This window comes from Oncorhynchus clarkii, chromosome 23 (assembly GCF_045791955.1).
Source record: "Oncorhynchus clarkii lewisi isolate Uvic-CL-2024 chromosome 23, UVic_Ocla_1.0, whole genome shotgun sequence".
Classification (NCBI taxonomy): domain Eukaryota; kingdom Metazoa; phylum Chordata; class Actinopteri; order Salmoniformes; family Salmonidae; genus Oncorhynchus; species Oncorhynchus clarkii.
Window position 1 is genome coordinate 5,338,580 of NC_092169.1, and position 23,921 is coordinate 5,362,500.

Genomic DNA, 23,921 nt, shown 5'->3' on the forward strand with positions numbered 1-23,921 from the left:
CCACACAAGCTCGGGAGAGACGAAGGTCGAGAGCCATGCGTCCTCCGAAACACAACCCAACCAAGCCGCACTGCTTCTTAACACAGCGCACATCCAACCCGGAAGCCAGCCGCACCAATTCACCTTTCAGCAGGAAAAATAACCTACATCACAAGGCCAAATCTACACTGGAGTTGTTTACCAAGAAGACCGTGAATGCTCCTGAGTGGCCAAGTTAGAATTTTGACTTAAATCTGCTTGAAAATCTATGGCAAGACTTGAAAATCGCTATCTAGTCATGATCCCCAACATCGTGACAGAGCTTGAAGAATTTTGAAAAGAAGAATCGGCAAATATTGCGCAATCCAGATGTGCAAAACTCTTATGGACTTGTCCAAGAAGACTCACAGCTGCAATCATTGTTGACCCAGGGGTTTGAGTACTTATGCAACAGCTATTTTAGTTATTCCATTTTTTTCTTCCACTTTGACATTAGATTATTTTGTGTAGATTGTTGACAAAAAAGACAATTTTAAATACATTTTAATCCCACTTTGTAGCACAACACAATGTGAAGTAGTACCAGGAATCCTTTTGCATGGCACTGTATATGTTTTGTTGTCATGTACACCGGATAGGTGCAGTGAAATGTGTTATTTTACAGGGTCAGCCATAGTATTTTGGCACCCCTGGAGAAAATGTGTGTTAAGTGCCTTGCTCAAGGGCACATCAACAGATTTTTTTGCAAATTCTAGTGTTCAAAAACCATATTAATAGATTGTTTTTATAAATCATGTTTTATTGTTCCATTTAACTGCCGAAAATGCTGTTGGCAAGGTAATTTCCTTAATATGTGATGTGAGAGTTCAGCATATGGGAGAAGTCGGAACTCAGAGATGGTAGACACGTTTCCCACTAACCAATAAAATGAGATGTAATGAATGCAGCATAAGCACGATATCTTCACAGGCCATGCCCACCTGACAGACTTCAACATTGCTACAATAATCAAGGATGGAGAGAGGGCCACTGCCTTAGCTGGAACCAAGCCCTACATGGGTAAGACTCTCACCTGTTATTCCTTCAGCCCTTGGAAACCCTTATCACTGGCCTGGTCCCAGATCTGTTTGTGGCATCTTGCCAACTCCTATGGTCATTGGCACAACTATGACAAGACCAATCTGGGACCCGGAAACCTTATCATTAGCATACTGTGTAAATATCCCATCAGTAAGCTATGGTCTTGACTGGGTGTAGCCTAGCTGTCTGACCCTGTCTGTGTTGTATCCCCTTCAGCACCAGAGATCTTCCAGTCCTTTGTGAGTGGGGGGACGGGTTATGCCTTTGAGGTAGACTGGTGGTCACTAGGCGTGACGGTCTTCGAGGTGCTGCGTGGTTGGGTAAGGAATGGCCTTATGGGCAGTGAGGCTGTTCTTGAGTTATGACAACTGACACTTACTGTATGTGGTTGATACTCATCTCTTTCTCTCTCTCTCTCTCTCTCTCTCTGTCTATCTATGCTTTTCCCACCCTCTCTCTCTCTCCCTCCCTCTCTCTCTCTCTCTCTCTCTCTCTCTCTCTCTCTCTCTCTCTCTCTCTCTCTCTCTCTCTCTCTCTCTCTCTCTCTCTCTCTCTCTCTCTCTCTCTCACTGTCTCTCTCTCTCTCTCACTGTCTATCTATGCTTCCATCTCTTTTTCTCTCTCTCTCTCTTTCCCTGCCTCTCTCTCTTTCTCCCTCTGTCAGAGGCCCTATGAAATCCATGCCAGTAACTCAGTGGAGTCTTTAATGCAGCTCTTCAGTACCGTCAGTGTGCAGTACAACACCGCCTGGCCCAAGGACTTGGTCCATCTCATGAGGAAGGTGAGTAGAAAGGGTAGGGGAGGGGGAAAAGTGGACAGCAGAGGGAAGTTGAGAGGGAAGAGGAGAGTGGAGGGGAGGGAAGATGGACCAGAAGTGGAGAGATGGGCTACTGTGTGGAGAGTTGCCGGGGGAGAGTGTACAATGGAGTAGAGAGTCGAGGCAGTGGTCAGAAGACAGTGGGAGGCTAATCATAATTGCGGGGGGGGGGGGGGGGGGGGGGGGGGGCTTGCAGTAGTGGAGGTGAACGTGGATGGAAGGAGAATGGCCTGAGGGTAAGAATGGGAGAGATTGAGAGAGATAAGGTCAGGGAGGAGAGACTGATGGAGTGGCAGGGAGACAGAGGAGTGAGGGACTTCTCTCTACTCTGTCCATTCAGAGCCAAAGTGGAGGCTCCAGAGCGATGGCATCGGTCTCTTCCGCTCGGCTGCTAGTCTATTACCACCGAGACAGACTTAACCAGCCCTCTGGGAGAAATGACTCGCCGTCGGAATTTCGGGAGTGGGAGAGTTGGGAGAGAGACTGTTGCCATGACAACAGACCACATCCCCAAAATGATTTCTCCTAGGTGTATGTTAAGCTGTACCAGGGAGAAGTCAAACAGCTGTTTTCCTCCATTGTAGATACAACACTATTGATACAAGTCACATGTATTTAGTTTCTCCCCTGACAATGATCTCAATCCTTTTCTGATTCCATCTATGCTAATCAGGGTAACATCTTTATTTTGGATTCATAAGGGACCTGATCCTTGTACTGTACGACGGTGGCTGACTTAAGAGTGCCCCCTAATGGTGACACCACCTAGGTTATTGGATCTGATTTTAGCATTCAACTTGTCTTGTCTACAGTCATAAGTTTTTTTTCACTTCAATACAACTTTATTAATCCCTGAGGGGAATTTAGGAAGGAATGATGTGTATCTCTCTGTAGAGATGATATTCTTTTGAATCTTTTAATGGGTCTAAATTAGGTGTGTGTGTGTGTGTGTGTGCGCGTGTGTGTGTGCGCGTGCGTGCGTGCGTGCGTGCGTGCGCCTTCCAGCTGCTGACAGTGAACCCAGAGCATCGTTTCTCCAGCCTGTCTCACATGCAGACGGCTCCCTACCTCTCTGACATCAACTGGGACGCTGTCTACGAGAAGAAGATAGATGCTGGGTTCGTTCCTAATGTAAGTATGGATCATAAACCTATCACAGAGGAGCATAGAAGTTTCACCTTTTGTGGACCATAAACACTGATTCTCACATAATACAGTATGTGGACACCTGCATGTCGAACATCTCATTCCAAAATCATGGCCATTAATATGTAGTTAACCCCCCCACCCCCAACCCTTTTGCTGCTATAACAGTCTCCACTCTTCTGGCAAGGCTTTCCACTAGTTGTTGGAACATTGGTTTGGGGACTTGCTTCCATTCAGCCACAGGAGCATTAGTGAGGTTGGGCGCTGATGTTGGGCGATTAGGCCTGGCTCGCAGTCGGCGTTCCAATTCATCCCAAAGGTGTTCGATGGGGTTGAGGTCAGGACTCTGTGCAGGCCAGTCAAGATCTTCCACTCTGATCTCGACAAACCATTTCTGTATGGACCTCGCTTTGTGCACTGGGGGCATTGTAATGTTGAAACAGGGAAGGGCCTTCCCCAAACTGTTGCCACAAATTTGGACGCACAGAATCGTCTAGAATGTCATTGTGTGCTGTAGCGTTAAGATTTGGCGGTGAGCTGACGCTTGGCATTGCGCATGGTGATTTTAGGCCATTTCAAGGATACACCTAAGCTCAATTTCGAGTCTCATAGCAAAGGGTCTGAATACTTTATTTATTTTATAAAAACCTGTTTTTGCTTTGATTGATACGTTGTTGTTTTTTTATGTAGTCAATTTCAGAATTAGGCTGTAACATAACAAAATGTGGAAAAAGGGAAGGTATCTGAATACTTTCCGAATGTACCGTATTTGTCATATGCACAAATACAGTATACAGTACAATGAAATGCTTACTTGCAGGTACACCTGTGTGTGTGTGTGCTTGCGTTCGCCCGTACGTGTGTGTGTGCCTGTATTAGTGTATAGTCATTCATTAGTGTACTGTGTGTCTTGGTTCCACAGAAGGGTCGTCTGCATTGCGACCCAACCTTTGAGCTGGAGGAGATGATACTAGAATCTCGTCCCCTCCACAAGAAGAAGAAAAGACTGGCCAAGAACAGGTCACGGGAAGCCAGCAAGGATTCCCAGTCGGTGAGTGTCACATCACCCAGTCACTACTGACTGTGCCTGGGTCATGTTCATTAGGCACCAAACTGAAGAAAACGGACTGAAACTTTTAGGTTACTACCTGAACTTGTCCAATTAGAAACTTTTATTTTTGTTTTCCGTTGCAAAATGTTTTGCTACGGCATACCCTAAAGAATTCAACCCTTGTAAATAGTGCTTTAACCTGAGGTATTGGACAGTTTGGCAGGTCTTGGTTTACTCAGAGTGCAGGGTGCCTTCTGTAGCCTTCCATTCCCCTGTTGTTATCTTTGTCCCTTCATTTCATGAATATCATCTCTTTGACTTGAAGACCGGTTATTTGCTTGCATGATTACAGTATTTTAAGAAACCCACTTTATTATCTGTGATTGCGGCCACAATTTACCATGGCCATCCATATTTATGAGCTGTGCCAGGTTTTCATCCGCCAAGCCTCTCATTACGAGCTCCACATTATTATTGTCGACTTTCAGTGTTATCGAAGGTGATCTCTGGGCGCTGTAAATGCAGTAAAACTTGTATCTTCTAACAATAGCCCCCATCTTACTCCGGGCCTTCTAGTGTGTGAGGCGGCTGGGTTATTACCTAGATTATTAAATTATGAAGCCTTCAGTGGTGTTGTGATGCCCCCCCAAGTGCTTTTGTAAATATGAACTTCTATTTTTGTCCCGTGCCAAACGTCTAATTTGAGGGAAAGAACACAAACAAATCACCAATCATTATTGAAAGTAGGGAAGAAAGAGGAAGAAGGGGGTGTTTGTAATCTTTCAGGTTTTGCTGGTGATTGTTTGAGGTGAAATGTATCTCCTCGTCCCCCGTTGTCGCCCTATGTGTGTGTGTGTGTGATGATGATGATGGCTGTTCCCTTTCCTTACTGCCCTCAGGAGAATGACTACCTACAGGAGTGCCTTGAAGTGGTGCAGTCTGAGTTCATGATCTTCAACCGTGAGAAGTAAGACCACAAACCAAACACTTTGCCTGGGAGACCAATCAAAATACATTCATGTTAAACCATTTAGGGAAATTGTATTTAAAGTAGCATGCATAAGGCTGACATAACACCTACATAAGGTCTCGGCAACCTGACATACACATGAATAGATATTTATGAATATCCCAAGCATTGTTAGCTCTATAATATACTAAGACGATATAAACGCGGACCCAATTACTGAACCTGGGAGACTAATAAAAAAAACACATTGTTACATCAGTCGTAGCTCTATTTATATCATGGTATTGTTTAATACTCATTCCTGATTGGCTTGAAGGGCATTCTAGAGCGTGCATTATTTTCCTATAATGCACAGTATATCAGCACGGTAGATGGCTATAATTAATTCTTCCATGTTCTATGTTTGAGCTGCTTTTGAAAGCAGAAGTCGAATTGAAAACATAATTGGCATTGTTGAATTGAACTTTCATAAATCAAGTTAGGACCAATGTTTTGGTAAGTTAAACTAGCACGTCTGTTTGTTTGGTTACCAAGGCAACTGCTGTAGCTATTTATATACTGTAGTAACTTGCTAGCTACTTCAGTGGACGTTGAACACATTTCTAGTGGCAAATGTGTTAAATTATAGCCATGGTATAAAAGAGATAATCAACTCGGGGCTCTTGGGTACTCTGGAACGTGATGTAATTTCGTGGAAGTTTAGTTCCTCTCCGCTATTGTATCGCATCGTGGAACGCCGTTCATTATTTTCGAGAGCGCATTAGCCCCCTTGTTGATTATCCCTTACGTATGACATAAGCACACAAGATGATATAACGAAATTTACATGGTCATTTCTCCATGTAATCTATCATTTGCAGAACAATATGCAATATGTGGTCATCGTATCAAAGTTTAGAAGGTGGTGTTATGAATCAACCATATGATAGAGTTGGATTTCTGCCGTCATCATTTTATGGTGAATAGCTGTTTATGCGCTACTGTACATCCTCCCTGTTCAATGTTGCTTCCAGTGACATCCCTCTGCAATAAATATAGAAATGCTCTGTACATTACCTCGACGTAATGATGTCGGTACAAAAATATATATAGCATTTTTATGACCCTATATTGTTGCCCTAATGCTGTGTTTATATTAAGAGATTCTACACTGGTGGTGATAGTTCATATTTCATGTAATAAAAAAAATGAGTACCTCATTTATTATTTACCTGTCTGAGATTGCAGCATAATTTGAATTCTTCCTGCATGGCAAATTTAGTTTTCTTATTGCTGTAATTAATGGAGCTTGAGTTCTATTTTTACTACTTGGGCATAATCTCTAGACAGATAGTATATCACAGACTCCCACTATGTATTCTAATCACACTTTTTGTCCCTCTCTCCTATCCCGTGTGTGGTTGAGCGTCTACATGTATGTATGTATGTATGTATGTATGTACACTACCGTTCAAAAGTTTGGGGTCACTTAGAAATGTCCTTGTTTTTTAAAGAAAAGCTTATTTTTTTCTTCCATTAAAATAACATCAGATTGATCAGAAATACAGTGTAGACATTGTTAATGTTGTAAATGACTATTGTAGTTGGAAACGGCTGATTTTTAATGGAATATCTACGTAGGTGTACAGAGGCCCATTATCAGCAACCATCACTCCTGTGTTCCAATGGCACGTTGTGTTAGCTAATCCAAGTTGATCCTTTTAAAAGGCTGATTGATCATTAGAAAACCCTTTTGCAATTATGTAAGCACAGCTGAAAACTGTTGTACTGATTAAAGAAGCAATAAAACTGGCCTTTAGGCTAGTTGAGTATCTGGAGCATCAGCATTTGTGGGTTCGATTACAGCACATATGTCAGAGTCAAGGCCCGCGGGCCACATCCGGCCCGCAAGAAGGTTTTTTACGGCCCCTGGGATGATCTTGATTTATTATTAGAACCGGCCCGCAGCAAGCCGGCAGCCCGCAGATCTTTTACACGCACCAATACTACATTTCCCACAATGCAAAGGTGACGCACCGAGCAGTAGGCTGCTTCATTTCAATATTTATTGGCACAGCAGTCGTCAGCATCACAGTAAAATTAACTTTCAGATACCCATCAAAAATGGCAAAACGGAAGGTGGATACTGAGAACCGGGGGTTTCAAACAAGGTGGGAGTCGGAGTATATGTTCACGAAGGTAGCTGGAAAACCTGTGTGTCTTCTGTGTGGAGAAAGTGTGGCGGTACTGAAAGAGTATAATCTGAGACGACATTATGAAACGAAACACGCGGACAAAAACAAGAATATGGACATGGAACAAAGGCTACAAAAGGCAGAGGAATTAAAACGAGGCCTCAAATCTCGACAGGCTCTGTTCAAAAAAGCCAAATCACAAGGCCAGGCTGCTGTCAAGGCCAGTTTTATTTTGGCAGAAGAGATCGCTAAATCAGCCCGGCCATTTACGGAGGGGGATTTCATCAAAAACTGCATGATTAAAGTTTGTGACGAAGTTTGCCCAGAAAAAAGGCAACTCTTTTTAAATGTGAGTCTGAGCAGAAACACCATTGCCGAGAGAGTAGACCAGTTGTCCATCAATCTAAAAGAGCAGCTTGTGAAAAAGGGAAAAGATTTTATTGCATATTCCTTGGCTGTGGATGAGAGCACCGACATTTCTGACATTGCCCAGTTGTCAATTTTCATCCGCGGAGTGGACTCCAACCTAAGCGTGACAGAGGAGTTTTTGGCTTTACGTCCTATGCATGGCACAACTACGGGGCATGATTTGTATGAAGAGGTGTCAAGATGTGTAAATGAGATGGAGCTGCCTTGGGAAAAACTCGTGGGTTTGACAACCGACGGAGCACCTGCGATGTGTGGACACAGGAGCGGACTGGTGGCGAAGATACGGGAAAAGATGCAAGAGGAAAACGCGACAGGTGAGCTGACAGCTTATCATTGTATCATACACCAGGAAGCGTTGTGCGGTAAAGCCTTGAAAATGGAGCATGTAATGAGCATCATCACGCGCACAGTTAACTTTATCAGAGCCAAAGGTTTGAATCACCGCCAGTTCAAGGCATTTCTGACGGAGTTAGAAACGGAGCATGGTGATTTGCCTTATCACACAGAGGTGCGATGGCTAAGCCAGGGAAAGGTGCTTCAAAGATGTTTCGAGCTTCGTGAGGAGATTTGTCTGTTCTTGGACAGCAAAGGGAAAGACACAACACAACTCCGAGACGAAATGTTTCTGTGTGAAATGGCTTTTCTGTGTGACATTACGAGTCATCTGAATGCAATAAACTTGCAGCTGCAGGGTCGGGATCGTGTCATCTCTGATATGTACAGTACAGTGAAGGCATTTAAAACCAAACTGACTCTGTGGGAGACGCAGATGCGGAAAGAAAATTTGAGCCACTTTCCCAGCTGCCAGACCATGAAAGAGAAGCTCTCTACCAGTGCGTTCCCGAGCACACAGTTGGCTGATAAAATAGGTATGCTTGCCGCTGACTTTCGACGCCGATTTGCTGACTTTGAAGCACAAAAAAGCAGGTTGGAACTGCTCGGTAACCCATTTGCTGTTGACGTGGAAAGCTCACCACCAAACCTCCAAATGGAGTTGATTGACCTCCAATGCAATGATGCACTGAGGGCAAAATATGCGGCAGTGGGTGCTGCGGAGTTCGCCCGTTTCCTCCCCGGCACAATGCCCCAGCTGCGCATCCAGGCTGCTCAAACGTTGTCTATGTTTGGCAGCACATACCTGTGTGAACAACTGTTTTCTTTGATGAACCTGAACAAAACATCACACAGAAGTCGACTTACTGCTGAACACCTCCACTCAATTCTGAGGATTTCTTCAGCTCAGAGCCTTACCCCGAACATTGATGAACTTGTGGAAAAGATGGGACACCACCAAGTATCACCCTCAACCTCAAACAAGTGAACATTACTGTGCAATCACATATTAGAGTTTTTACTCAGTTCAAGTTTAAAAGTTAAAATTTAATATTTGTTTTCACTGCATGTTACTTCTCCTTAAACAAAGTGTTGTTTTTGATTAATAGATTTTTGCACTTTATTTTTTTGTATTTCAATCCAATTATATTTTAAAAATATTTCAGTTGAGTGGATGATAGAAAATTGCTATTATTGTTTTTTCTTTGAAGTAAATTTAGCCCACTTTTGCTAAAATAGAAAATATAGTCTACTGATGGTGCCTTGAATACCGGTTTCTTTCATTTAATGTTCATGTTATGGGGATATTTATATAAAGGAAATTTGTCTTTTGTGTCTGTTGAAAATTAAAGATTACTGACAGAGCCATAAGAAAATATTGCTTTATTTATCTGATCATATTGTAATATATTTGTTAGGTTTTCAGTAGGTTCAATTAGGTTCACTAGACTATATGCGTCATTTAAACATTTTTCAATGAACATTCGAACAGTCCGGCCCTCGTCTTGTAGCTGATTTTTTTATTTGGCCCTCCGTCCATTTGACTTTGACACCCCTGGATTACAGGCTCAAAATGGCCAGAAACAAATAACTTTCTTCTGAAACTTGGCAGTCTATTCTTGTTCTGAGAAATGAAGGCTATTCCATGTGAGAAATTGACAAGAAACTGAAGATCTCGTACAACGCTGTGTGCGCTGTTCTGTGAAGGGAGTAGTAAACTGGCCCTAACCAGAATAGAAAGAGCAGTGGGAGGCCCCGGTGCACAACTGAGCAAGAGGACAAGTACATTAGTGTCTAGTTTGAGAAACAGACGCCTCACAAGTCCTCAACTGGCAGCTTCATTAAATAGTACCCACAAAACACCAGTCTCAACGTCAACAGTGAAGAGGCGACTCCGGGATGCTGGCCTTTTTAGGCAGAGTGGCCAATAAAAATAAAAGATTAAGATGAGCAAAAGAACACACACTGGACAGGGGAGCTCTGCCTAGAAGGCCAGCATCCCGGAGTCGCCTCTTCACTGTTGACGTTGAGACTAGTGGTTTGCTGTGCTAACATAATTGCAAAAGGGTTTTCTCATGATCAATTAGCCTTTTGAAATGATAAACTTGGATTAGTGAACACAACGTGCCATTGGAAGACAGGAGTGGTGGTTGCTGATAATGGGCCTCTGTACGCCTATGTAGATATTTCATAAAAAATGTGCATTTTCCAGCTACAATAGTCATTTACAACATTAACAATGTCTACACTGTATTTCTGATCAATTTGATGTTATTTTAATGTAAGAATTTTTTTTTGCTTTTCTTTCAAAAACAAGGACATTTCTAAGTGACCCTAGACTTTTGAACGGTAGTGTATGTATGTATGACCCCCCAACACTTTTTGGGTTACTCCATGATTCCATTTCATATTTCATAGTTGTGTTGTCGTCACTATTATTCTACAATGTAGAAAATAGTAAGAATAAAGAAAAACCCTTGAATGAGTAGGTGTGTCCAAACTTTGAACTGTTTCTGTATGTCTCTCAGGTTGAAAAAGAGGCAGGAGGAGGGTGCAGAGGGAGGGGAGTCTGAAGGAGCTGCCGAGGGGGGTGATGATGGTGATGGAGACGGATCCGGGGAGGCTGAGGGAGGCACAGAGGATGAGGATCCTGAACCCGAGTCCTCCTCCAAACTAAGCATGTGCGGCTCGGTCTGCTCCTCTCCTGGCAGCTGCTAGCACCACACCACCACCTGGTGGTCTCTCAGGCTGCTGTGTGTGTGTGTGCGTGTGTGGAACCATGCCTATAGATACTTTAACCTCTCCTATGTAGCCATGATGACTGGAGGAACTGGAAGGCACAGCAGGACAACAACGCACAGCAGGACACAAAATGGCTCTCCTATTTCTTCTTCTGTAGCATCCACCGTTAAGGCATGAATGAAACTGCAGGGTTACAGGGCGGTCCCGCCCTCCGCGCCCTAGAATAAGCTCTAACTCATTTCTATGCAACGTATAGCATGAAAGTAGAGGGGATAACAAGCATCAAGAAGCCACACGATATATGAGCATGACAACATACAGAGAAATTAGGAGCCAGGTTTAAGAGTTTCTTTTTAAATATTTGTCTTTTGTTTGCGCTCCCGCTCTCTTTTAGCCCCGAGTAGATGTAGCTACCTCTGCAAACTCACATACTGAATTATTCAACTGAGTTAGACAGTTGCCTGTGTAGCTCGTGCAACCCCTCTCCTACTCTCTGTGCAGTCCTCCTATTCTGAAAGGCTATTACTGTTGCCCGGTTACCTTCTTCAAATGCCTTTCATTTCAATTACAGTATATAATTGTTCAAGTATCACAATGCCAATATACAGTGCAGTGCACATAGACATCGAGTAACTGTTATATTACGATGTTCTATGTCATTCTATTCCTAAGGTAGTGCAGTGGAAAGAGACTTTTAGAGGAGGGTAAATGTTGTTTTCCAGTCACAGTAAGTGAGTCTTCTACTAGATACATGCAATAACAGTATGGGCCATTCGGGACAAGGAGGAGGTTTTGCAATTCAAAATAAATCACTCGTTCAATCCGATAACGTAGAACCATTTTTAAGTGGTGTTGATTGTTAATCAATAGCCATTCATTACGCGTTAGTTGTGACTATATTATGCATCAGCATGCTGGTTTGATTATTACTACGGGCGATTACGCTCCTCCAACGGAACCTTCTTCCAGACACTGTTTTTTTTTTCAAAACGCCCTGTCAGTTAGAGGGACTTAGTACATCTGTGGTGTAAATGGAAGGTTTCCCTCATCGTTGACCTCTGTGACTGTTGCCAAGATGCGGTTCTATTATCCCACTGCTCCACATGCTCGTACTGCTTGACTTCTTATGCGTTAAACATAAACATTGTCACCACCAGGGGATCCGACCATAGAAGAAGAATCATATTGAGTGTACCCCATAAAGGGTTTAGTTAAATTGACCTGGTCTTGGGGAGGCTTTTCCTGTTCTAGTCTTTTCTTTTTCCCACGGATCAGACATGATCAACTTCTATTGAATAGCTACAGAAGAGTGTCGTAGTTGAACATCGTCCCTTATTAGACTAAGACGACCGTGACATTTGAACAAATCGTCTCTCATACTATTAGTATGAGTAGTATTATTAGTTGTGTGGTTGAAACGGTCACCTAATAGGGACAGTGGTACATTTTAAGGTGGTGCCATTCGTCTCAGCCTGGACATCTGGGAACATGTAGCATCGTCCACCTTAAAACCCTAAGGCCTAACAAAGTAAGGTGTAAATAGCCTAACCTAACTCTCCACAGTTCTATGTGGGACTGCTTACTAAACATACATGTTACTAAATGGAGAGCAGTAATGAAGCCAAACGTTCATACACTGTTGTACTCATTTTATTTCCAAGTGTGCAGGCACAACTTGTAGGCAGATATGCCAAAGCTTTTCTACCATTTGCATAGCCATTTCTAAGAACTTTGTGTGTGAACGTACGTTTCCTCTCTGTAGCGCATAGAACCACTGTTCCTTCTGTGACAATACTATCATTTGTATTCAAACATTTATTGTGATTATATATAAAGGAATGTTTTTGTTGGGGGGGGAAATAAAATATTCAATTATATGGGGGTAAAAAAAATAATATCTGACTTCCTGTGAAAATAAGCTCATTAGTTACCCCGATAGCGTCTCGAACCCTGCATTTTTGCATGTACCTCTATTTACAGTTTTAAAGCAGATCTTGTAGGAGAGCCAACCACTAGGGTTTGTGTGGCTTACAGTATGTGCACATGCAAGCTTCAGGCAGTAGAATTCCTTGATGTTCACCTGTGTTCTGATGATTGACAGAGGAGAGGCCTCATATAATCAGTGTAGCCCTGTCCTGCTTGCCTGCCTATGTGATGTCTAGGTTTGCTTTTTAAAAACTGATTTTAAGACCTACGACTGTACAAATCATTTATTCCCAGTGTTCTATGGATGCCATGATATTTTAGATGGTATGCAGTGACTTTTGGCATCCCGTAGATTGTCTTAAGAATATGTTCAAGTGCACAGGCTTTTATTTAAGTGGATGATTGAATAAGTCAGTATCTATGCCCTCCTATGCTCCAATGTGGGTAAGTTTAGGTTTTCTGTGCTTTGTTATGTATATGGTAAAGGGCCAAGGGTTTGGGGCATTGTGTGAGTCTGCCCTTAGCTATGTGAAAAGTCTTTAAATACTGCTCTTCGACATGTCTTTACATTATCTTCTCTACTGACGACTAGATGAAAAAGCTTGACCGGATGCTAGAAATGGCCATGGAATTGTGTTGATTGCTTGTAATGAATAGTCATTGATTTTAATGGAAGCCCTGCTCTGTAGTTTATTTCTAAATTCAACAATATTGTAGCCTAATGTCATTCCCTTGATATAATTTCAAATGCATCTCCATTCCTGGTTGGATGTTGCTTGCCTAAACCCCCCCCCCAAAAAATGTTTTTTAATATGTTTGTACCATTGTGTTTACAATGCTAGTTTATTGGATAACATTGTCGTAAGTATATTTACCTGGGTGTTTCAAACAGCATTGTGATAGAACGAGTGACCAATTACCACAGTCCTTTTCCCATCAACTGGATAAGGATTAAAGCTCTCACAGATAATATTACTGTCTTATCTTTGTAGCAACATTTTAGTATTGTGGTGTCCATTTTTGAGAAAACAAAATCTATGACCACTCTTCTCTTTGTGTTTCGATTTTGAACATGTTCTGTAAGATTTGTATGGGGACTAAAATAAATACACTTGCAACTAGCCTGGGTCTCAGTGGAAACCATGTACTGTACCTATTCAAACTGCTCTGTGTATTGAAACATGTTGCTTTAGCTGCTTTGATAAATAAAATCCTTCCAGTACTCTCTAGTGGTTTTCATCATTCATTCACAATGAGATTATTAGTTGCCCTTAACCACTGATACAAGGTTGGGTGTTATTTCAAGCCTCACTAATGGTTTAGGATAGGGGTTGTGTAACCTGATTCTTGATCTGTGGTAAAGGGCACGGCCTACCTTGTGGCTCGGTGCTGCATGTGTAGCTCTCAACTGGCACCAGGGGGTGGAACAGAGGCATGGGACGAGAAAGGGACACAATCCCACACAGAAGAGAATACATTACTAGATCAAAAAAAAACATATCAATTGTTTAGAACTGTAGCCATCCTGAGAGGCTGAGACAGTTACCCTTGTGTGTAGGGATTTCGGTTTAGTCTAAGAAGAAAGGATGAGAGTGTCTGAGGATTAGAGGAGTGTATTATGCAGTCAAGTAAGCATTAGTGTCGTGATCTATCAACTGTTGCACAGAATACATACTAAGCCTGTGTTTACTCATCAAAGGGCTTGTTTTATACAGTTTGTGTACACTTTCAAGTCCAGAAAAACAAAGATTGTACATTCAAGTATCTTTCATTGTCTGTCCTTGCCAGGTGCACCCTCATCAGGGCAGAGTGAAGTAGCATAGCCCCTCAACAGAGATCTTTGCTCTCCTCTCTCAGGAGTCGCCACCTTCTCCCAGTCCCTGGCCATCCAGGATGTCCACCACAGGTTTTCCAGCAGTTTCCAGCAGGGGGCTCCACTCAGGGGCCTCTATGGCATCCAGGAGCACAGCCAGCTCATCCTCCAGCTTCTGGACTGTGTCCTCTACACGCTGCAGGGGACAGACAGGGTCATTATCAGCTCAACTCACATTGATTTCTAGGTCCTACCCCTAGAACCTAGACCCGTCTGAGTGCAGATCTGAAAGAATTGGATAGTAAGCAATATGGCAAAAATGTAATGTAGCCTATCAAGGTGACGCTGTTACATAAAGGGTAAACACTGACGTTCTGTACATTGCCTTGGAAATAATGGACGACTCAGAGTTCTTTGCAGAGTTAATTTTTCCAAGGTAATGTACAGAATGGAGGCGTTTTCCCGCTTATACCACCGTTTCCAAAGAAAACAATATGAAAGCGCATATTCACCAGCAGAAAATGTCATTTTTCGCCTTTTATTTTCATTTATTATAACAAGTTCCTACTTTCTCATCTTCTGGTTGCTAGAGATGCGACACTGACGTTTGTTCCATTAGTTCTCTATTTACAGACCAAGAGTGTGCAAAGCTGTCATCAAGGCGGCTACTTTGAAGAATTTTGATTTGGTTACTACATGATTCCATTTGTAATATTTCATCGTTTTGATGTCTTCACTATTATTCTACAATGTAGAAAATAGTAAAAAATAAAGAAAAACCCTGGAATGAGTAGGTGTTCTAAACGTTTGATTGGTACTGTAGGTTCTCCTCAGATGCAGTCAATACTCATTCAACAGCAATACTCCCTGGGCGGTGTGAACCAATACTTTTTTCTAACTGAGTGATTTCCACTGCTGAGTGGTTTGGATGGGCATTGTTAGTACAAAAAACTTTTCCTTTTAAGGAAATAGCGCAGATTATTTTAGTGTCACCATAAAAAAAAAATGATACAATGTAGTAATGTTACAAACCACTGGGAAATCTCCCAAATTCCTTGGATGATTGAATGTCTGCCCTGGAAATTGGGAAATGTGAAACTATTTTTAAATAAGGCTAGATTTATTTGTGTGTGAGATACAAAGAAAGATAGGTCACACTTGAAGCAAAGTATATATGTTATGGTTTATTGAAGCCTACATAAATGCTTAACAAATAATTTATAAGAATTAGAATATCATTATAAAGTGTAGCCACAAAAGGCTACATTTTTGGAAAAGCACCATGTTATATCCCCCTCATATAGTATGACATTTGGTTTTGATTTACATTTGACAGTGGATTTAGAAGTGGATATAAAATAAATCTTTACTTCAACTTGATTGGTCAACTCCCTCAGCCCTCCTGCAGCAATTGACATACTTGGTATCCTTTTGTGTAGCTGAAGTTCAGTGTTGTGGCACTAACTTGGCCCACTCAGAGGGTTGTAAGAAAACTCCAAATCAGTCACCAAAGATATGGGATAAAAGGCAGGAATTCAGATGGTGAGGGATGAATATTGCCCCATCCCTGTTAGTAGAGACCTTGAAGAGTAGGAATATGTAAATACATTTCTCTACCAGGCAGTTGATATGTCATTAAAAAAGTACGCTGGACTAAGAATAGGGCACAAACATTTTTTATAACAAATACTTATTTTGGTGAAAAATATGATTGGATTGTTGGCAACAAATGGGTTAAACCCCATTTCATGCCCATGGGGTCAATTAATGAAAGGTCACCTGTAAAATAAGGCCTATAATAGTCATTAAAACCTGCTCTTTGTCATTCATTATCTCAAAATATAGTCGGATCATGTGGAAACATGATGGAAGAACCTGGATCGGGGACGGGGCGACTTCGATGGGGGTGGGGGCACAGTGGCTAGCGATTCTGCGTACCCACATCTGTGCCATGAGGCAAAGAGAAGAATGTTGCAGTTTTAAAGCACGTTTGATGCAATTCTTTTGCCATGGGGTGGAGTAAAGATTTAGCAATTTCCTAACTCATTTCATGCAATTCTACTCATTTAAAATGAGCAGTTTTAGAGCTAATTCCCATTCATTCTAAACATTTTGCCATTGGGCATAGAAAACATTTTGCCATTTTAAGGCAAGTTTGATGCAATTCGACACATTTTGCCATGTGGCAGAGGGAAGATTTTGCCATTTTATAACAAACTTCATGCAATTCTACTAATTTAAAATGAGCAGTTTTAGAGCAAATTTCCATTCATTCTAAGCATTTTGCCATAAAGTAGAGAGAAATGTTTGCGGTTGTCAAGCAAATTTCCTGCAATCCTACAATTGGCCTGACTAATATGATATCTGAGTGAGAGTGACTTACAAACTCAATGGGGTCCCCGGGTCCATAATTCGACCATTATTACCACACGTTTGGATAGCTGGCTAGACAAATTTACCAATCTAAAAATGTTTAGCCGGCATGGACTAATTCAGTGACTGTCAGTGACTTACATAACAAGAGAGAAACTGCTGATGCACAACCAAATTTCAAAATGAATTGTCTATTCTACTATTCTAACTCTCAACAGTAAGTTGAGACCCTGACTGAGTTCCTAACTTTAATTGAATTTTGGGCAGAAATTGATCTGTGGGCCTACAAAACGGGGGCTTTGGGCCGCTAGTTGGCCATCCCTGACCTAGATCATTTCAAATTCAAGAAAACCATATTATGTAATTGAATATTCATATTTGGACACTCAAATTTGAAATCAGTCCTTGTTTACCAATGCTTACCTATGAAAGCCATTGAATTAATTCATGTTCTATTTTTGAGATGAGTAAAAAATCCCATGCAAATTGCCATTCTAATGTGACTTCTCAACCACGTGGTAGAGCTCTGTATTTTACTTATAAAACATCAACTTGAAAAAATTATATTTCAAGTTCTTATTCGAGTAATTAGAAATAGGAATGCAAAGGTCAAATCATTTTTTCAACATGTTTCTCAAGAAGAGGCAGTTAAAGGGATACAGGGTTTGTGAAGGCTTTGTAACTCCATATGATGTTGTTATGGTGTGACAGAAAGAGACCCGTGAAAAGCATTGCGTCTTACTCTACCTTCTCCACTACATCCAGTCTGTCATGAAGAGTACTGTGGTCCTGACAGGCACTCGACCGCACAGCTCTGGGTTGGAGCTCAGACTCAGGTCCTGATGGAAAACATAGAAGAGAAGGCATCATTTTCCATACAATACAACAATATTTCTAACAGTATTTCTGATATTATCCTTCCTTTACAACACCTTAGTATCCTACATAGAGCCTAGACTATAGGATACATTGTAGTATGAATGGACCCCAATACCCAGCACAGCAAAATTCTCAAATTCTCCCTCGGCCTGAGAATGCACAGTGTATTTTTGTCTACTATCTCTATCCACAGCTTGAGTTCCATTATAAATCTTCATCCAGCTAATCTCTAAAGGTCACCAAAACAAGTATTTATTGTCTCCTCTCCTGCTCCTTCCTCTCTCTCTCCCTCTTACTGGTTCACAGCCCGTTCCAAGTGTTTTCTATTACCTCTACATCTCTGCTCTGCAGGCAGCCTGCAGCACAGCTATCCAGTTCACCACAACCTCTGACCACATGCCATTCTGTTGACATCACACTGCCACAAACTGAGTTGGGATCAGTTCACCCTCACTCTCACCAGTACGTGACCCAGTTTGTTTAGAAGAAATGCCACTGATCCAGGGTTAGCATTAAGGAGCAGCATCACTGCCTGTGTTTTACCTTGCTACCTTTAGGCTTGGTAGTCTACTACTAGAAATGGCATAGCTTTGATGCAACCCTGTGTCTGGAAGGGAAGGCGGTCTCACTTTGAATCAACCTTGCACCTTTATGGGTTGGGTGTGGTGAAGAAAGCTCCATATACATTGTTCCACCAGGTTATTTCTCTTGGTCATCCAGGTTTCATGGTTCCAATTAACCACCCAGACCCTTTTAAAGAGCCCCCCTATTTTCTCTGTGAGCTGAAGCTCTGGTCTCTGCCGATGAATGTGGCTGGGATGTGCGGTCCGTATGTCTGTGAAGACAAGTTTCTTCATCCTAATTAGTGGAGCATAGACCATGCATAATCTATTGCATGGTGTCCTTTCTATTCTCTTCAGCCACACTTCCTGTTGCATCTGGTTTCCATCACATCACAGAACTGTTTAACATAGGTCTTTAAGCTAGACATTTCTTACGTACTATATATTGTCCCAAGCCCTTGTGCACGCTGAAGGGTATTACAAACACAAGACAAAGACATTTACATACAACATACTGTACACTGCATACAGAAATACTAGATATAATGACGAGATGCCTATGTCTCCGCTCTAACAATGGGATTTGTGGTCCCCTTAGCGAAACGGCAAGCTCTCAAGCGCTCGCCTTTTACTCTCTTTGGATAGGTGGATACATCTTGTTATTTGAATACTATTTTGAACATTTGATGATGGGTGTTGACGTCAACCGCTTGTATTCAATGGAAAGTGAGATGCTATGCTAGTCTCATGAATGTGCATAGACCGTCTCCGACATAAAATGTGTTTTCTCTAAGTTGCCGCGATGTCACGTGCATCACACTTGTATCGGTACACTCTTAACAGCCTAAGCAGTACGAAACTTAATTTAGAGAAAATAAGCAAAATAGCAATACATGTTTATCCTGACTAAATTCTCCTTGCCCCCCCCATATAAACACTGCTCACTTGCTTAATAACTAATGATCTTCTGAACGTGGAGAGATTTTAGGCGGAGTAAACCCTCTCGCTTCGCCTCTTCTTCTCTGATATATAGCAGTCTACTAGGTGTTGAATTTGGCCTCATAGTTCTAGTTGTCTATTCTCTGCCTGTCAGAAAATGAGCACAAGGTAAGGACCATTTATTTTCCCGGCGTCACGACTGTCCTCCAGTGTCCTGTGAATAGCAGCCATTGATTGCCGGTTGTGCTGTTTTTATGGAGCTATCCCGCAGTACAATTTTACAAGCTCCATTACAACACCACAGATCATATCTAGGACAAAAGCCAAGGAAACCCAAGGGATGATTGTAAGATAGAGCTCCATAACATGCCAGGTGTCTCTGCATCAGTACTACAGCATGTACACAGACATAAGCAGACATAAGCACCATTCCTTTTCAGTAAGTTAAATTCATCTGAGTGTATGAGCCAGTTGGCAAACTACAATAGCTAAGGACTTTTTTTTCTTGGGAAGACGTGTCACATGTGAGCATCGATTGATCCCATTCTGTGAAAGATGTGTGTTTTAGCACGCACACAGTGGATGCTGTCTCAGTTCGAGAGTTATGTGGCGTATGTAGCCTGAACACAGTGGTTTGCTGTCGAATGCCAGACTTCCCTGCTTTGCCAGTTTAAACAGCCTTTGCTGCTCCTAGTTTGGTTATCAACATGGAGGGGAACCAAAAGACCCTAAGACTGCAGCTGAAGACTGTCAGGGAAGTGTGTGTGTTACTGGTATAACCCTGTTCCGAGCCAATTGTCCATTTTCCAAGGTCCCTCTTTGTGGCACCTGACCACACGACTGAACCAGTGAAGGCTCCTCAGAGGAGGAAGGGGAGTACGATCTCTGTGTTGAGAAGCTTGCTGAGTTGGTGACATGATTAGATAGAGATTGAAAAATGATAGTTGAACATTTTTGGGGGACATTATTCAATTCAAATTAGTTTCTTCAAGTTACAGGAGACGGAGGAGGTAGATTATACATTGTTTTCTTGGTTTTAGAACTTTATTTTTGTGTCCAGCTAATGCAATTTATTTCAATTTGCCTTGCTAACTTCAGTAGCAAGTAGCAGTAGCTAGCTACTTGCAACTGAAGAAGTGAATTAAAACCGAGGGTTGACCTCTGCCTGAAATCAGTTTCATGAAGAAGGATGAAAAGGTGAGGGCGTTCAATACCAATTGGTATCAAAAGTATAACAGTAGCTGGTTAACAGGGAGCCTCTCATCAAGCCGCCTATATTTCTGGCCTTGCCTGCTTTTTGGAAAGTCATCCTTGGGCAAAAGAGGGGTACAGTTACCTAAAGAGCTAAACGCCAAAACAAAATCAGGGAGCATATAAATGCCCACATCAGATTCAAGCTTCTGGGAAAAAGACAAGACGAGAGGGATAGTTCCGCTAGTGCAACTCCAAGGAGTGCAACAAGTGCAACTCCAAGGAGCTTGCAGCGGTAATTTCAAATTACGAGGAACTTGAAGCTCTCCACCTTCTCCACTTTGACGGAACCGCAGTGGTGAAGGTGGAAAGCTTCAAGTTCCTCGGCGTACACATCCCAAGAGGCGCAACAGTGCCTCTTCAACCTCAGGAGACTGAAGAAATTTGGCTTGGCCCCTAAAACCCTCACAAACTTTTACAGATGCACAATTGAGAGCATCCTTTTGGGTTGTATCACCGCCTGGTACGGCAACTGCACCGCCCGCAACCGCAGGGCTCTCCAGAGGGTGGTGCGGTCTGCTCAATGCATCACCGGGGGCAAACTACCTGGCCTCCAGGACACCTACAGCACCCGATGTCACAGGAAGCCCAAAAAGGTCATCAAGGACATCAACCACCCGAGCCACGGCCTGTTCACCCCACTATGATCCAGAAGGCGAGGTCAGTACAGGTGCATCAAAGCTGGGACCGAGAGACTGAAAAACAGCTTCTACCTCAAGGCCATCAGACTGTTAAATAGCCATCACTAGACGGGTTCCACCCAGTTACACAACCCTGCACCTTAGAGGCTGCTGCCCTATATATATATATAGACTTGGAATCACTGGCCACTTTAATAATGGAACACTAGTCACTTTAATAATGTTTAAATAATGTTTACATAGTGCTTTATTCATCTCATATGTATATACTGTATTCTATTCTACTGTATTTTAGTCAATGCCACTCCGACATTGCTCAATCTAATATTTCTATATTTCTTAATTCCATTCTTTTACTTTTAGATGTGTTGTTGTGAATCGTTTTTAGATACTACTGCACTGTTGAAGCTAGAAACACAAGTATTTTGCTACACCCGCAATAACATCTGCTAAATATGTTTATGTGACCAATGAAATTTGATTTGATTTACTTGCTGAACATATGGAACTGTCTACTGTCTTTTTCTAGAATGTCGAAATCAATTCAATAGCTTCCATCGCGTCATCCATTAAAAGTTAGATTAAAGAGGCAACGCATATTTTTCGCGCGCTCAAGTAGGTTTTCCACTTTCCTCAGGTATTTATTTAGCAAAGATGATAACACATAACCACTCTGGACAGACACAAGCAAAAACTCATTACATAAATGTTATAGCAGCCTAGGCATCACCCTAACATTAGAGATCTGACATGCTGAATGGGATGAAAACGAGACCAATTTTCAGTCTGATCAACTGTAGGCTACTAATAAGAGCAGCTGCATACAGCCTATGTGCGCTGTCCATTTGGTCAGGGTAACTAATTGATAACTTCATGCATTTATAGTCCCCTCCTGTTCCCCGATTAAGAGGTGATGACCACTTCACTAGCATTGTCAACTCTCTCCTGACATGAACTGAAGCCACGTCTCATGTGCCTGCTCATCCACTGGCACATTGAATGTTTCCTCTCCAAGCACTGTGACCTATCAATTTTCTCTCATTAACGTATGTAGAGTCAGTCACATACACATATACAATCACATTATTACACATCAATGATTTTACTCTTTGCTTGGACTAACTCATTCTTAGCTCTTTTGTCTAACTGTTTAGTGTGTTGTGCTATTGTTTTTGGCTTTCCAGTCAAATCCTGTCCTGCACTGAAGTCTGAAGCCTCTGAACACCTCAACTCATGCCTCATACCTCATTCAATCACTGCTGTGATCCCTTCCAAACACCATGTAAGTAGCCCTCTCATTCCCATTCCCTATAGTCTTGTACTATACATGTCTTTATTAAATGCTTTAGGTTAAAATAATTACTCTGTCACGATTTATGAAACACACTTTGACATCTCCGTGCGTTCCGTGCTTATACCGTGGGTCTCCCATCCTTCTCAATTTTTCAAGTCACCAGCCTCATCTGGCATGAACAGTAGTCCAGGTGCAACAAAACTAGGGCCTGTAGGAACTGCCTTGTTGATAGTGTTGTTAAGAAGGCAGAGCAGCCCTTCACTATGAATTAGAATACTAGTAATTTAATAGGATCTCTATGTATAAAACTGCACATTTTTATCACTGCCCCATAGCAATAGTTTCGCGAGGGGCCACAGGAAACTGTGCTACGCCACTTGTGTGTGTGTGTGTGTGTGTGTGTGTGTGTGTGTGTGTGTGTGTGTGTGTGTGTGTGTGTGCAGTATGTGTTGGACAAAGGCAGATGATGACATGCATGATGAAGTGCACACTCATATGTGTATTATGTCACAGCTGCACCTGGAGAAATACTGACCCACACACTCAGAGGACATAGAAAAGGAAAACACAACAGCCCACAAGAGTCTGATCTAACACCATCTGCCCTGGGAGACAGGTTTGGAAGATGGTGTGTGTGTTGGCCTGTCTCTGTGTGTCTGTGTCTCTGTGGGGTGTTCATGTTTACATGTGTGTTTGCGCTGGCCACAGGAGACAGGGCAAGACGTGCAGTGGAGTGAATACTGACGAATACAGCCCGAGCCAGGGCATTAGGTCAGTTTGTACACAACACCAGTGGTCCCACAAACCAGAGCTTGCCTAATACAGACCCGCCCAAGGAAAAGAGACTAACAAGCTGTTAGTCAGATCTCCAGAGTATTTCCTGAATCAATATTGGGTTGGCAGAGAGAGCAAGAACTAGTGTGTGGTTCCATGTGTTGGCCATTCCTTGTGTATGAAGTCACACTCAAGCCCAATCAAGTCCTCAAAGAGTAGGATACGGAGGGGGGGCTAAAATGTTTACAATTTTCTTTGAGCAGTAAACAAGATTGGAATGATAGATAAACATTAGACATATAAGGATAAAATAGAAGATTTTTGTAAAAAAATTCAATACTGATGAGGACTACATGGAGAAAGTTCAATGCTGTATTAAAAATAAGAAACAGATGTTTTAACCTCATGAGTGTAATCTCTCTCTATACAGTACCAGTCAAATGTTTGGACGTACCTACTTTTTCCAAATGTGGACTATTTTCTCCATTGTAGAATAATAGTGAAGACATTCCATATGTGCTATTTCATAGTTGTGATCTTGTAGTAGCCAAAAAAGTGTTAAACACCTCAATTACCTCGACTAACCGATGCCCATGCACATTGACCCTGTACCGGTACCCCCCCGTTGTATAGTCTCGCTATTGTTATTTTACTGCTGCTCTTCAATTACTTGTTACTTTTATTTCTTATTCTTATTCATATATTTTTTTAAGCGCATTGTAGCAAGCATTTCACTGTAAGGTCTAC

The 23,921-nt window shown here is 42.1% G+C and overlaps 2 protein-coding genes across 4 annotated transcripts in view; one reads left to right on the forward strand and one right to left on the reverse strand.

The window, feature by feature from the left end:
- The window catches only part of LOC139381414 (serine/threonine-protein kinase 32C-like), an 88,830-nt gene extending 74,954 nt beyond the window's left edge, over nucleotides 1–13,876 (forward strand). Inside the window, exons 6-12 of the mRNA XM_071124917.1 lie at nucleotides 949–1,038; nucleotides 1,276–1,379; nucleotides 1,724–1,840; nucleotides 2,882–3,007; nucleotides 3,945–4,073; nucleotides 4,973–5,040; nucleotides 10,508–13,876. Coding sequence (XP_070981018.1) covers nucleotides 949–1,038; nucleotides 1,276–1,379; nucleotides 1,724–1,840; nucleotides 2,882–3,007; nucleotides 3,945–4,073; nucleotides 4,973–5,040; nucleotides 10,508–10,697 — 824 coding nt within the window. The 3' untranslated portion in view covers nucleotides 10,698–13,876. The remainder of the gene's footprint in view (nucleotides 1–948; nucleotides 1,039–1,275; nucleotides 1,380–1,723; nucleotides 1,841–2,881; nucleotides 3,008–3,944; nucleotides 4,074–4,972; nucleotides 5,041–10,507) is intronic.
- LOC139381415 (placenta-specific protein 9-like) overlaps nucleotides 12,572–23,921 on the reverse strand; it is a 15,695-nt gene continuing 4,345 nt past the window's right edge. For all 3 annotated transcript variants that reach the window (XM_071124920.1, XM_071124919.1, XM_071124918.1), the window contains 2 exons: nucleotides 17,581–17,672; nucleotides 12,572–14,656 (listed from right to left, as the gene is read on the reverse strand). In XM_071124920.1, coding sequence (XP_070981021.1) covers nucleotides 14,501–14,656; nucleotides 17,581–17,672 — 248 coding nt within the window. In that variant the 3' untranslated portion in view covers nucleotides 12,572–14,500. The remainder of the gene's footprint in view (nucleotides 14,657–17,580; nucleotides 17,673–23,921) is intronic.